Here is a 13,834-nt window from a genome sequence, read left to right as displayed (position 1 = left end):
TAATAGACCAAAGTTAGGTGTTCAGTACATACCGCATGCACAAGTTGCTGCTGAGCGGACTTAGGCAAAGAAGTTAAGATACGATCTTGCTCGTCTTCACTCAGCCGAGCATACTGATCCGAGCACAGTATCTTTATCGGCTCGGATTCACCACTGAACAGATACATAGTGGATGACGAAGTAGACGGAACCGTTGGAGCATGAGGAAAGCCACCAGCAAAGGTACTTGGTACACCATGAGTACCAACACTCAGAACCACAGGAAGAACACTACTAACATTAACACCACCACTAACCCGAGCACTCGTATCGGGAACAACACCCTTGTCAGCAAGATTACTCTCCTGGGGAAGACTCACATCCGATACAGTAAGGCATCGGGATTAGCGGGATCATTCAACAAAGCTTGGTCAAGATCATCAAAGAATGCATTGACAAGGTCCACCACCTCATTCTCGCCAAACAAAGCACAAATACCAACCTCTATAGCATGTTCGGCAACCTCCATAGAAGCAGTAGATGACCCAGAGCCATCAACAACCCTTCTCCTCTGTCAAAAGCACAAAAACATCGAATGCTAAGTCATAAAATAGGGGCAAGGTATATATATGTTAAAACACTAAGACAATATTTTCTACCTTAGCATCCTCAATAGCCTGGGGAGATGGTGAGGGACGTCTACGAGACGGAACCCATTTAAGCTCCCATGGCTTATAAGGCGGCAGATGACTATGCATATCAGGAATCCCAGGAAGGACATTGCCAAGCTCATCCCAACCAAGGATGTAGGGCCCCACGATGCGAAGAGGAGTCAAAAACCATTTAGGATCATGGGTCTTACGAAGCATAACATTTCTAGCAAGAGGAGGATCCAAGTCGGTCATGAGCCGAGGACCCTTGAGAGATTTGCGAGTTCTAGAAATCACAACCCCGAAACCCCCAAACGCATCGGACGACTGCTGACACTAGTAGTTATCCACAAAAGTATCGGATGTGTACAAATCCATCTGAGAAGACACAACTCATTCTTCGGATGCGCAATAATTTTACCTTTACTTCGCCGATTACTTTCTCGCATAATCCTGTAGAAATTACCATTAGGTTGAAAAATACCTCGCTGGGGACTAAGCTTGCAAAGGACCTCGTACTGAAATGGATCTAGCAGACAGTATATAGGAAGGCAAAGCCCTGCATCTAACTGACCAACGGTCACAACGATATCGTTGGGACCGTTAGATCATTGCTCGGTCGAACTCGCATGCGTTGCTATCTCAAGCATGTTTGTCAATGTGAGTGATCAAAACTGTAAGTCTTGATTTCTAGTCTACTATAGTTAAGGTCTCAGACTAGGATAGAAAGTGTAGTTGAGCTCAAGAACTCCATGACAATCATCATAAAATACTAAGGACTACTCAAGGAACCGGTGGACCTTCATCGACTAAAAGGTATGTGGAGACTTGAACTTATATATCACTGAAAAGTCTATTTATCTCCTATCTTGAGACAAAAGTCGTTTTTCCATATAGACTTAGATTATACACATTTGCTATTTCGAGCCGAGTTTAACTCGCCTATCTATTTCTCGAAATATGTCTTGGTAAGATTTCGCTTTAGTCAAATTCATCTTTACCTAGTGATGAATGTCATGTTATGTTTCAATCACTTTGAAAATTGCTCTGACGAAAAATGGTCGGTGAATAACGACTATATAACGTTCTCTGAGAATGTTTCAATGATTGAAATGAGAGTTTAGATTACATAACCATTGGTAGGATATAAGCATTGTTGTGGAAACACATATATGTATAACTCCTTATTCCTTGAACCAAAGTTTGCGAACTTTGTTGATCAAGAGAAACAGAATGTAGCGTGTGCCAAGTCCTCAGTCTGCGAACTGACGGAAGTTCTCGACCCGAGAATTTCTGCTGCAGTTTGTGAACTCCTTTCGTGAGCTTAAGTTCGAGAACCCAGTCCGCGAACTTGAGTAGGTTATATCTAAAATTGGTTGTTCTTGAACTCATGTTTATATAAACTAAGGAATGCTTTTGCAAACCGTGGCTATAAAGTTCATGAACCGATTCAAGTGAATCAAACCATTTTTTCTTCGATTGTGTCTTGTATAGTTACATAAGATCTAAGCAATTGAAAAACTCTCTAACTAGTTCATTTGAGTCATTTGAACCATTTGGTTAACTATTGTTGAACCAACAAATGTACAAGTTTGGGTACGGTTACACAAGCCTAGAAACGTGCATTTCATTTGCGTGTAACAATCTAGTTTTCGATCTAACAGTTGAAAGATATTAGCTTGAATCTAAATCAGGTTTTCATCTAACAGTGAATATTGAATGCTTTGTTACCAATCTAACATTGATTGCAAACCCTGATTTGAAAGACTATATAAGGGAGAACTCTAGCAACTGGGAAACTAATCCCCACACCTTATGTGTGATACTAGTTGTGCTAAGCTAGAGTCGATTCTCCTTTAACCTTTGGTTTCTTCTTCTAAACCAGGTTAACGACTTAAAGACTTCATTGGGATTGTGAAGCCAGACCGATACTACTTTCTCTTAGTTGTATGATCTGATCTTTTTGTTTCTATCGTACGAGTACAATTGTAATAATTGGCTTGAGATTGATATCTCTGATAGGCAAGATATAAAAGAAATCACAAACACTTCGTCTCATCTTTTGTGATTCAACAATATCTTTTTTCGCTGCGTCGATTAAGATTATTGTGAGGTGATTGATAATACTAGGATGTTCTTCGGGAATATAAGTCTGGTTTATCAATTGGTTCATGTTCACCTTGATTTATCAAAAGACGGAAAAAAACTCGTAGGTGTATTCGTGGGATACGGATTTATCTATTACCGTAGACTTTTCTGTGTGATATGTTTATTAAAGTCTTCGACTTTGGGTCGTAGCAACTCTTGGTTGTGGGTGATATCAGCTAAGGGAATCAAGTACGTAGTATCCTGCTGGGATCAGAGACATTGGAGCATAAATGTACCTTGGATCAGTGTGAGATTGATTGGGGTTCAACTACAGTCCAGACCGAAGTTAGTTTGGAGTAGGCTAGTGTTTGTAGCGGCTTAATACAGTGTGTGTTCAATCTGGACTAGGTCCCGGGGTTTTTCTGCATTTGCGATTTCCTCGTTAACAAAATTCTGGTGTATGTGTTATTTCTTTTCCGCATTATATTTTGTTATATAATTGAAATATCACATGTTGTGTATTGTTCAATCAATTAGAATATCCGACCTTTTGGTTGTTGATTTAAATTGATTGATTCTTGGATATTGGTCTTTGGTACCATCCAAGTTATCTCTCTAGTATTTGATAAAGACTCACAGATTTCTATTTGCTTGAGTATATATCAAATCGAGAGATTGAGATATAAACTCTTTGATACACTTTTTATCTAGGTTGAGTCTGACTGTCTAGTTGATTCTCTAGAAAGTATATTGGAGTTCATTTTGTAGAATGAACTCGTATAATAATTCATCTTATAGCTAAAAAATAAGGCAAAATAGGAAGTGCTCTAGAAGAGATTCGTACTTTTGTACCTGGTGTAATTAAAGCCATTTCTTTGGCGATAAAGGTGATTCATACTAAGAAACTTAAATTGTAAAGCAAAACTTATTATACTGGTAAATATTTCTCAGATTAACGGCTGAACATCGGATTAATGACTACAGGTTTTAATAGGGGAGGGTGCAATGACATTCCTGGTCCCTGGAAACTTGCCAATTGGGTGTTCTGCCAAATATTTAACCCTATTCAAGTGCCCGAGCAAAGAGGATTACGATGAGAATGGTTGTATCAAATGGCTGAACGATTTCTCAGTGTACCACAACAAATTTCTTCAAAAAGAGTTAGCCGTCCTGAGAGAAGAATACCCAAGTGTCAAAATTATTTATGCTGATTACTACAATGTTTCCATGAAGTTTTACCAGTCTCCTGAATTATTAAGTATGTCTTCTTCTTCCATCCCGTCGCCCACAAACGTCACCTATCTAACACAGTTTGCAATTGTCTTACTATTAATTAATGACAGTTTGAATACGGTCCGATTAGTACCTGAGTTTGTCCAACAGCAAAAGCAAAGTATATTTGTCTAAGTGCATTTTTTGTTTCCATTTTGTGCAGGATTTACGAGCGGAGCTCTTAAGGCGTGTTGTGGAGGTAAAGGTCCATACAGCGTTAACCAATCTGTTGAATGCGGAAGTGTTGATGCAATAGTTTGTGAGGATCCGTCAACTTATGTTAGCTGGGATGGAGTCCATTTAACTGAAGTTGCATACAAATTTTTAGCTAATGGTCTGATGCAGGAAAATAACCAATTCTTCTTCCCCGAAAACGATATCATCATTACTACTACTACCGACGGTAATCAAGCTCTCTAAATAAAATTACTTCATTGTATTGTTTAGAAGAAACGGATGAAGACTACAACGATGAACATCCTTTTGGTGGTGAATCTGGATTCGACTTCGGTTTCTTAGAGACGGCTAAAGAAACCAGCGTATGGCGCTAAAATGCGGCAAGCACACGGTATTGTATAGGAACTAAATAACAGAATGGATCTTATTTGTCCAACATGGGACAATCATTTTCGTATTTAGTTTAGAAATGAAATGTGCGGTAACACAAGAGAAAATATCACCACTATACAGTAATAGTAATAACTACAACTTCAAGACCATGAATGTTGAGTTTTAGGCAAGGAAATTGGAAGGATCGTATTTGGTCAAAAAGTTCTAGATAGGAAACTGTGAGTAGAGAGTTTCGAACCCTTGACCAACGTAGGTACTTTGTTTTATCTAGCCGTTTTGAATATCCATCTGTGTTGGGGCCCTAGTTAGTAATTCTCGGAATCATTCCAGAATGATTCGCGAACGTATTCGAACTGTCCAAATCCGAATGATATTTCCGAATTATTTGAACTCCGAACCTAGTTCGCGGATTATATGGACCTCGCGAACGTATCCGAACTGACCGAATCCGAATGATATTTCCGAACTAGAACTCCCATAGGCAACTCTCTGACCGGAGTTATGTTGATTGGTTTTTGTTTGATTTCGTATATACTTTATATTTAAATACAATTATTCAGTTAAAATTTTCTATTGGTAGTTGTTTAACCAGTGTTTTATGTGTTGATTTTTGTTTAAAAATCTATAAACTCGTTTGTAATTAATTTATGCGATTAAATTGTTTACTACTTGTTAAATAATCACAATAAACTGTTTTTTTTTCATCTTATAAATCATATACGAAAATTAGTCTCGTAATAAGGTCATAATACTTATCAATTCATCATATATGTAAGCCGAAATTTAAGTGCCGAACTCACATTTATAATACGAATACGCACGTACATATGCCGTTCCGAATTACTGTCCGAACAACGAACCGTTGACCTGATTTTTCACCGAATCTGACCTATCTGAATCCATATAATTCTCGTACGTATGCCATCCCGAACTACTATCCGTACCCCGAATTGCTAACTAGGGTTGGGGGTTTGCTTTAGTCCCACAACGCCTGCATTACAAAACAGAGATTGGTTTAAATAGCCTGAGCTTCACCATAAACTCGTCCCTCCGGGGAAATCCGATAAAATTGGAACGATACAGAGAAGATTAGCATGACCCCTGCGCAAGGATGACACGCACAAATCGAGAAATGGTCCAAATTTTTTTGATTTTTTTCGTTTCCTATCACTGTTTTTTTTTTCTTTTTGAAGCATCCCATCCACGTATAAGAAAGATATAAGTCTGGTTGGTTAGTATTTTGGTGACGGCTTCTTTGATCTTCCGGTAATCCATTGACAGCTTTCAAATGCAAGTGGTTCAATACTCAAATCAATCTCACGTATTCAAAGAAGAAAGAGTATTCTAGAATAGATTCTTTGTATCGTAAATAAGTCAGTGTATGTGATAAATTCAATTTATTACATTTTTGAACAAAAATTCAATCCTCTCTCTAAATTGATAGAATTAGGATGGTCTCAAGTCAAGGCTATCATTTAAAGAGATTTTGCAGTAATCCTAATCCTAGTTACCTCTGCCAGAAAAAATGTTACTTGTGGTCCTTTCACAAAAAATAAATAATTAGTTTAGTGGAGAAATTAACCACACATGATGGATGTTTATAATTACGCCTAATGGTTTTGGTGTGAGCAACCATAGAATTTAAAATTTATGTTGAAAGCAAACCTCGGCGTAGAATTAGCCTCAGTCCAATGCATAATCAAGAAACTACAACGCGCATGCATGACACACTGGAGTGACCTGACCGTGCAAGGTTCAAGATGTTCAAATCATGTTCATCAAGAGTCAAGACTGATGCATTAAGCGATCCGTAGATTCTAGATAAACGAGCGGTGTTTCAATTTTCAACTTGAAATGGTTCGTGTATTCCACCTCTTTCACGTCAAAATGCAATGGATTTGTTTGCATTAGTTAGGGTTCAGATTACAAGGTGTTTTGGGTCTTCAAGGAAGAATAATAAACACGCCTTCTAGAGAAGCTAAATATTTTGTTAGTATTCCTGTTTCTCACGCGATGAGGTAGCTATATAAAGGTAAGGGATAGATGCAATAGGTAAAACACTCTCAAGAACTAGAGAAGCTTCAAAAAAGAGTTGTCAAAATGGATAACGAAAGGGGTGATCGGGAAAAATATTGGGAGGTCGTAGTTGAAAAGTTAACTGAGATAGAAGATTGGGATGTTGTACTAGAAAAGCTATTTGAGATAGTGAAGTTGATGAAGATTGAAACTGGTCCTGTTAGTGAAGAAAAGAAAGTGCATGATAGTACTGTTATTGATGACTTGAAAGAAAAAAATTTACAAGAAGAGCACCAAGTATCTGATTATGACCAAATGGAAGAATCTATAGAGAGTAATAAGGTTGACGGCAAAGCAATGATTTTTCAAGAGGGAGAGGAGGATGTTCATGAAGATAATACTGGTGATAAGGGAGGATCTGAAAGACAATGGGATTCTGAGATTGAGCCTGTAAATGAGGATGTTGATACGATGGTGGTTCAGACCGCTGAATCTAAGGTTCGAGATCATGCAGTAGTATGCTATCCGATCCCATGGCGGAAGAATCGGATAATGAATTTCTTCAAGACCTAGCAAAGTTTCTAGAACTGTCAACTATAGAAGGAGAGGGAGCACTAGAAGGAGGGAAAGATGAAGTTCAAGCTGACACTGGTAACGCAACACTAGAAGAAGAAGAAGAGGGAGCAGGGGTTTGCGCAAGGGCGCCTACAAAAGAGATTGCTGTATCATTCACTGAGGCAGTTCTAGAAGAGAGGGAGCAGCGGTTTGCACAAGTGCGTCTCCGAAAGAAAATGCTGATACATCGGCGCATGTGGTTCTAGACATCGCTGATGCAGAAATAGGAGGAGAAGAAGCTAAGGTTCCAAAGGCCCCTGAAAATCAAGTACTTCTCCGAAGGTCTACTCGAAATAGAAAGAAGCCAACATACTTTGATGATTACGTCTCTCGTTAAAAAGCAACAGCAACAACAAAGTCTTTTGCTTGTGGAGTAGTTGATAAGGGGCGTTGCATATATACCAATGGCCATCATCTCCAGTAACAAAGTCTTCATTTTTCATTTTTTTTTTCTTCTTTGGTTCATTTTTTACTTCCCAATAGTTTTAGATTTTTCCAGCTTGAGTTCGCATCTCCAATGTATGTCTTCCGTTGCAAGTTCAATGATATTCTTGAGCTATTTCCATCATTTTTTTGTTCGGCGACATATTCTAGAAGCAAAATTTGCGTTTGACTTTTGAGATTGTCTAGTATCCAAAAACAGGTCAAAAACCACCCGTCAAAAATATGAAACCGGGTTGATTTAGTAAACGGTTAAGATGCACCCGGCGACGAATACCCCTAGCTCCGCATCCAAACAAAAAATTACTAAAACCTATATGTTGCGTTTCAATCTGGCGGTCCTTCTCATTATACCTTCCCTCCCTAATTTAACCGAAAAAACAAAACCCTCATCTATCTTTTTCCCTCTTTCTCGACAGACACTTGTGAATCCAATTCTTCAATCCTTCTCTAGATTTCACCACATAATTTGTCTCCGTTTCGTTAAATTTAATCTGGGTTTCTCTTTTTATACCTAATTTTATTTTTATTTCGAAATTTTGATTTTGATCTAAAATCGAAGTCAAATTTTGAAGAAGAAGAAGAAAGAATGTTAAGTGTTGGTGGTGGGAATCAAGATGGGGTTAAGAAGACACCTAATAATTCACCTAATAAAGGAGTAGTAGGAGCAGGAACAGGAGGAGGGGTTACGAGATCTTGGGGTACTACAGTTTCAGGAGGTCAATCGATTTCAAATAGCAATGGAAGTGGTGGCTCTCCTCCTTCTAGTAAAAGTGAACCACCAGTTATGGCGGTTCCTTCAACTGATAAAAATCATTCTAACACTTTTTCTAGATTACATCATCTTGATATTAATAATAATGGAGGTGAGGATGCTGGATCTCCGGATACCACTGTGTAAGTTTTTCCTCTTAATTTATTGAAATTTGTTTTGGTTTTGTGTTTAATTTGGTCCTAATTAGGGTTTGTGTTAATTTAATTTTGAAGTATTGATGGCGGGAATTGTGGAAACTATTTTATCAATTTCTTTGTGGGGTTGCAAATGGAACCCTTGTTTTGGAGGGAATTGTTGAAATTTTTCAACAATTTCGTTCTTGGTTTGCTAATGAATTGCAGTATGTCTGTGCATGCCCATGGAGCTGTTTCTAGTTGTTTTGATGTTTCCTATGTTGTTATTGTGATGGACCGTTGACTTTCATTTTTTTTTTTCGCCTTTACCTTGTTGAATTTACTTGGTTATTGGATTATAGCCCCTATGTTTTAATGTTTTGTGGATTTGATGTGTAGTGGAAAGAAGAAGAAGAGAGGTCAAAGGGCAGCAGGAGGTGATAAGAACGGTCGGGGACTTCGCCAGTTTAGTATGAAAGGTGAGTCTTAATTGCTGATCATGAGGATGAAAAAGTTCGATTGTGAGCTGAAAATATTCAGAAGCTTTATGTTAAGCTTTGCTGGACGTCTGTGACATTTTTCTGACTTGAATAGTTTGCCATGGTTGTGATGGTTTCAGTTTGTGAGAAAGTTGAAAGCAAGGGAAGAACAACTTACAATGAGGTGAGGTGGTTTCTTAGGATTCATCTATATGTGACTCTTCCTTTTGCTTGTTGTGCTTGCAACTTAGTAGTTACGTATGTATGAGTTAGAATCTGTTTACGATAGAGTGTATGCTTAGCAGGTTCTTTTGTATGTTCAATGAATGACATGGTTTATGATGTGCAGTGCTGAAATTAGTAGTTACTTACATATGAGTTAGAATCTGTTTACTATAGAGTGTAGGCTTAGCAGGTTCTTTTGTATGTTCAATGAATGACATGGTTTACGATGTTCAGTGCTGAAATTAGTAGTTACTTAAGCTTAATAGTATAATTTTTGGTGGTTCGTGATTCTTGAATTTACTTGAAGACTGGGGCGGAGCCAGCTTAGAACATGGGTTTGCAACTGCACACCCAGCCGAGCTGGCTCCCAAGCCGAATTATAGCTATTTTTTGGCCTTTTTGCCATAAAATGAGCCTCTAAAGCCCATTTTGAACCCCCTAACAAACTTGCCAAGAATTTTTGCACCCCCTTCCTCCAAAACATAGCTCCGTGCTGCTTGAAGGTCATCGACTTTAAGGGATTTAAATGTTTAATTTGTAAATAACACATGTGGATGGGTTTCATAAGTATATGTTAGGAAGTTGACTAGTAGCAAAGGTTATCCTGTGTTATCAAAGTGGTTTGTTGAAGCGGACGTGTTGTTCTTTGGTCTACTCATACTGTTTGATTCATGTAATCGTGAGTTATCTGTTCAAATATGCAAGCGATAATTGGTGGGATGTTTGAAAGTCACACAGGTTATTTTTAGACTAAGTGATTGAATAAACTATAGTTGGATTTGGTCAGTTTCCAGTTATCTTTCAGTATGCAGTCTCTTCTTACATATGCATTAGTCTTCTTTTCCTATTTTGCTATTACAATGTATGTGTACATACTATGGCAGGTAAGCATATGTTTCTCTTGCAATCTTAGAATTTTTCTATCTAGCAGTCACGTACAGCATCTTACTTTCTTACTGACTTTTAACTGCTTCATAATACCTTGAAGAGACTGTGTGAAATGGTTTATAGGTGCTCTTTTCTTTGTGCACAAACTGACTATAATAGTATTTTCCAGGTCGCAGATGAACTTGTTGCTGAATTTTCAGATCCTACCAATAGTCTTGGGTCTCCGGACCAGGTAAGAATAATTCTGAACTAGGTATTGAAGTTAGTGAGAGAAAAGACTTGGCTATTAGTGTACTGTACATGATGTGATAAAGTTGGTATAGTGACAAACATTAGTGATCTTTCAACATGATATGTAGAGATATGCCTAAGTCTGTTGATTTTCTTTCGTTGACAGCAACAATATGATGAGAAGAATATACGGAGGAGGGTTTATGATGCATTGAATGTTCTTATGGCAATGGATATTATATCCAAGGACAAAAAGGAAATACAGTGGAAGGGTCTGCCTCGCACTACCGTGCATGATGTAGAAGAGCTTAAGGTTTGAGTTAATCGTATGGTAGTAGAACAAAGTGATGAAATTTTTCATGTTTCTAACTCTAACCATAATTCTTTTTTTTCTTTTTTTTTAATTATCAATTACAGGCTGAACGTGCTGGGCTTAGAAGCAGGATAGAAAAGAAAGCTGCATATTTGCAAGAACTAGAGGAGCAAGTAAGCTGTGTTCAGTCTCAGACTCTTCGTTGTCTTCCATACTTCCAGAGATTTGCTATCCTAATGGGATCTTGATCCGAAACTTGGTGTTTCTTTTCAAATCCTTAACATCATTAATGGCTGTTCACTAAATTCTTCTCTCTTTCCTTCAAGTTCGTAGGTCTTCAGAATCTGATACAGAGAAATGAGCAGTTATGTGCTTCTGGAAACGGCATTACAGGCGGTGTGTCTTTACCTTTTATTCTGGTTCAGGTATAACTCTGCTGTTTTCTACTTGCCTGATATTACTAGTTCAGTTAGTTTCGTAATGGTTTATATGTTCCACTTGTAATAAAAAACTAGTTTTGGACCCCAACTGCTCCACTTACCCAATTTTTTGTTACACTACGATACTCTTGTCGGTAAACTTTACCAATCAAAAGAAATGTCAGACTTTCTTGTTGTCCATCTGGTGTTCTCACGCAATTACATGAATTGCTAGGCATATTGACCCTAGGAAATGGATGTTTCTATCATTTAACTGGGTGAGAGTAAATAAATTAGGTGTCCCATATTTAGGTCCTAAAGCATCTTCTACTTGTCAATTTGGCTCCCATCTCAGGATGCCTGTGACCTGAGTTGGTGCTTGAGAAGATAATAAACTGTGGTTGTTTGCTTTGGTAAATAATGATAAATAGTTGCATCTCGGCTTTAGTCGAGTAATGATGACTATTTGAAACTTGTGCCTAGTTGTGTTTAATGATATTTTGTATTTCTGCCAATTTATTCTACTATGGAAAATGTTCAGTTATGATAATGAGAGTTGTTTTATTACTGTCAATCCAAGCTTCATTTTTGGTATCATTTGAAATGTAGACGCGCCCACATGCAACTGTCGAGGTGGAAATATCAGAAGATATGCAGCTGGTGCATTTTGACTTCAACAGGTACATGAACATGACAGATCCACTTTCAATTCTTTCTGTCTCATATTCTTACGGTGAAATTTGTTTATCATTAAAAAATGTGAAATACTACTGCTATGTTTCAGTATTTCCAAAATGAGCAAGCATTTTCTGATTGCTCATCTGCCACCTTAATTGCAGCACCCCTTTTGAGCTGCATGATGACAATTACGTTCTCAAGTCAATGAACTTATGTGGAAGACCAGAGAGTGATGATGCAAATTGTGATGTCGTTGAAACTGGAGGTGGCGAGGGTTTTATGATGGTTGATGTGGACCAACCTGCCACTCCACATATCTTGATACCAAATGCCGTGGGTACTAGTAGTAGTACTAGAGGACCATCTTCACCCCCTCTTCCTGGAATTCTTAAAGCGCGTGTTAAGCACGAGCACTAATCCAAATGCAACAGGTTATTTATTTCGATAGGCCAAAATTTCTTCTCTTGTATAATGTGTAAAGTAGTTGGCCAAAGGAGGAGGAATGCAGCTTCAACCCACTGTTCTCATCTCATTAGCTCGGGGACCCTCTTTGGAAGAAATTTAGCCCTTGCTTTCACAAGGGGGACTTAGGACGGGGATAGTGTTTTCTAGTGACATGTCTGACCCAGTCATCCGATGCAGATGCAGTTAACCTGATCATCCAATACAGACACAGTTGTGCATTATATTATTCATAGGGGAAAGAGTAGCTACGGAGGTCATCAATCATAATAATAATATCCTGCTACGGGTGGATCCTCAAATCTTCAAGTCCTTGTTGCAGCAACCATTCTTGTTGTTCTGTTTGTAGACGTTGCATCTGTCGTTCTAGTTGTACATGTTGCCTGCATGATCTCTCCAGATGTTCATACACCTGACAGTGTGTCATACAAGTGATGCAAGTGAGTGGTTTTCTGGAGTTGGTGGTAGACCAAGACGAACTATTGGAAATTTTCGTTAAAAAGTTGTATCCGGTTCTTTATTTTCTGCAGTCGTTCTTGTAGCTGGGGTAAGTCTTGTCCAGAAAAAACTCCAGGAGTTGCTCCAATCTGTATAAGAAATAAGAATACACAAAAATACTTGCAGAGTTGGATAGAACCCAAAAAGGGAGCATAACATGCTCCCAAGTCCAAAAAACTGAAGACGCGGCGTCACCTGGATTAAATATTGATATGATACTCAATATCGATGGGAAAATCTGGATTCAGATGAACATCAGAAAAGAAGTTCTGGAGTTTGTCGTGGAAATTCTTTTAAAGCACGGTTTAAAATTGGCTACGAAAGTTATGAACCACTGACCCCTAAATTTAACAGTCAATAACAAAGTATAACGTCCAAAAATCTCATGGTTTAATCGCCACCCTAGTGTTTATGTTTTTCATGTGTGATGTATTTGAAGTTGATGTATGCAATTTTGTTATATCAAATTAATTAATTGAGAGGTTTACCTCTTCCTTCATTTTTTTCTTTTTCTTTGCCGCCCTAGTTATTTAATGTTACCTGCGATGGTTTTGATTTGGCAGTAAACTTGTTGAACATTCATCGTAGGTGTAGAAAATACTGGATTAGATGCTTATCACTTAATATCCTAGCTCAATTGGGGTCATGGTTTCTAATTGGGGGCCATGGAATTTTGTTTGCCCCCAAATTTTTCAGAGGTGTAAAAATCGGAAGATGAATATACTATTTTACCCTTGATCAGTATTTTTTTTTCAAGTAACGACCCTCATTAACGACCCTTCACCGACATTAACGACAGTTTAGGGTCGTCATATACATCATGATCAAAACAATAACGACTCTAAACTGTCATACACTAACGACTCTTTTTAGTGATTAACGACAGTCTATAACGATATTTCTAAAACATTAACGATTATTTAAGTCGTCAAATGCGTAACTAAAACAGTAACGACTCTTCCAAAGGGTCGTTAGGGAATTGATCATTTTTATGACGACCCAAAACTGTCGTACATTTCCGCCATTAATGAATCTTCGACAGTTTAGAATCGTCACTTAAACAGTCTAATCGTTAACGACTGTTGAGGGTCGTCAATGAAAAATTTTAATACCTTGACGATT

The 13,834-nt window shown here is 38.0% G+C and overlaps 2 protein-coding genes and 1 non-coding gene across 3 annotated transcripts; all 3 read left to right on the top strand.

The window, feature by feature from the left end:
• Positions 1-1,152: 1,152 nt before the first annotated feature.
• On the top strand, positions 1,153-4,409 carry LOC113312096 (GDSL esterase/lipase At2g27360-like). The gene is made up of 4 exons (XM_026560856.1): positions 1,153-1,168; positions 3,537-3,604; positions 3,702-3,975; positions 4,153-4,409. The coding sequence occupies exons 1-4, from the start codon at positions 1,153-1,155 to the stop codon at positions 4,407-4,409; spliced, it is 615 nt and encodes a 204-aa protein (XP_026416641.1).
• Positions 4,410-5,603: 1,194 nt separating this feature from the next.
• Positions 5,604-5,706, top strand: LOC113314509. Its single transcript, XR_003342449.1, has one exon. It is a non-coding gene; the product is annotated as a U6 spliceosomal RNA (small nuclear RNA).
• A 2,273-nt stretch (positions 5,707-7,979) lies between these two features.
• Positions 7,980-13,211, top strand: LOC113313760 (transcription factor-like protein DPB). The gene is made up of 9 exons (XM_026562550.1): positions 7,980-8,528; positions 8,919-8,998; positions 9,139-9,182; positions 10,281-10,343; positions 10,509-10,655; positions 10,760-10,828; positions 10,982-11,080; positions 11,684-11,754; positions 11,914-13,211. The coding sequence occupies exons 1-9, from the start codon at positions 8,221-8,223 to the stop codon at positions 12,167-12,169; spliced, it is 1,137 nt and encodes a 378-aa protein (XP_026418335.1). The 5' UTR covers positions 7,980-8,220; the 3' UTR covers positions 12,170-13,211.
• The last annotated feature ends 623 nt before the right edge of the window (positions 13,212-13,834 follow it).

The sequence above is a fragment of the Papaver somniferum genome, chromosome 9, assembly GCF_003573695.1.
Source record: "Papaver somniferum cultivar HN1 chromosome 9, ASM357369v1, whole genome shotgun sequence".
Taxonomy (NCBI): domain Eukaryota; kingdom Viridiplantae; phylum Streptophyta; class Magnoliopsida; order Ranunculales; family Papaveraceae; genus Papaver; species Papaver somniferum.
This window is presented reverse-complemented; position numbering and strand designations above follow the sequence as displayed.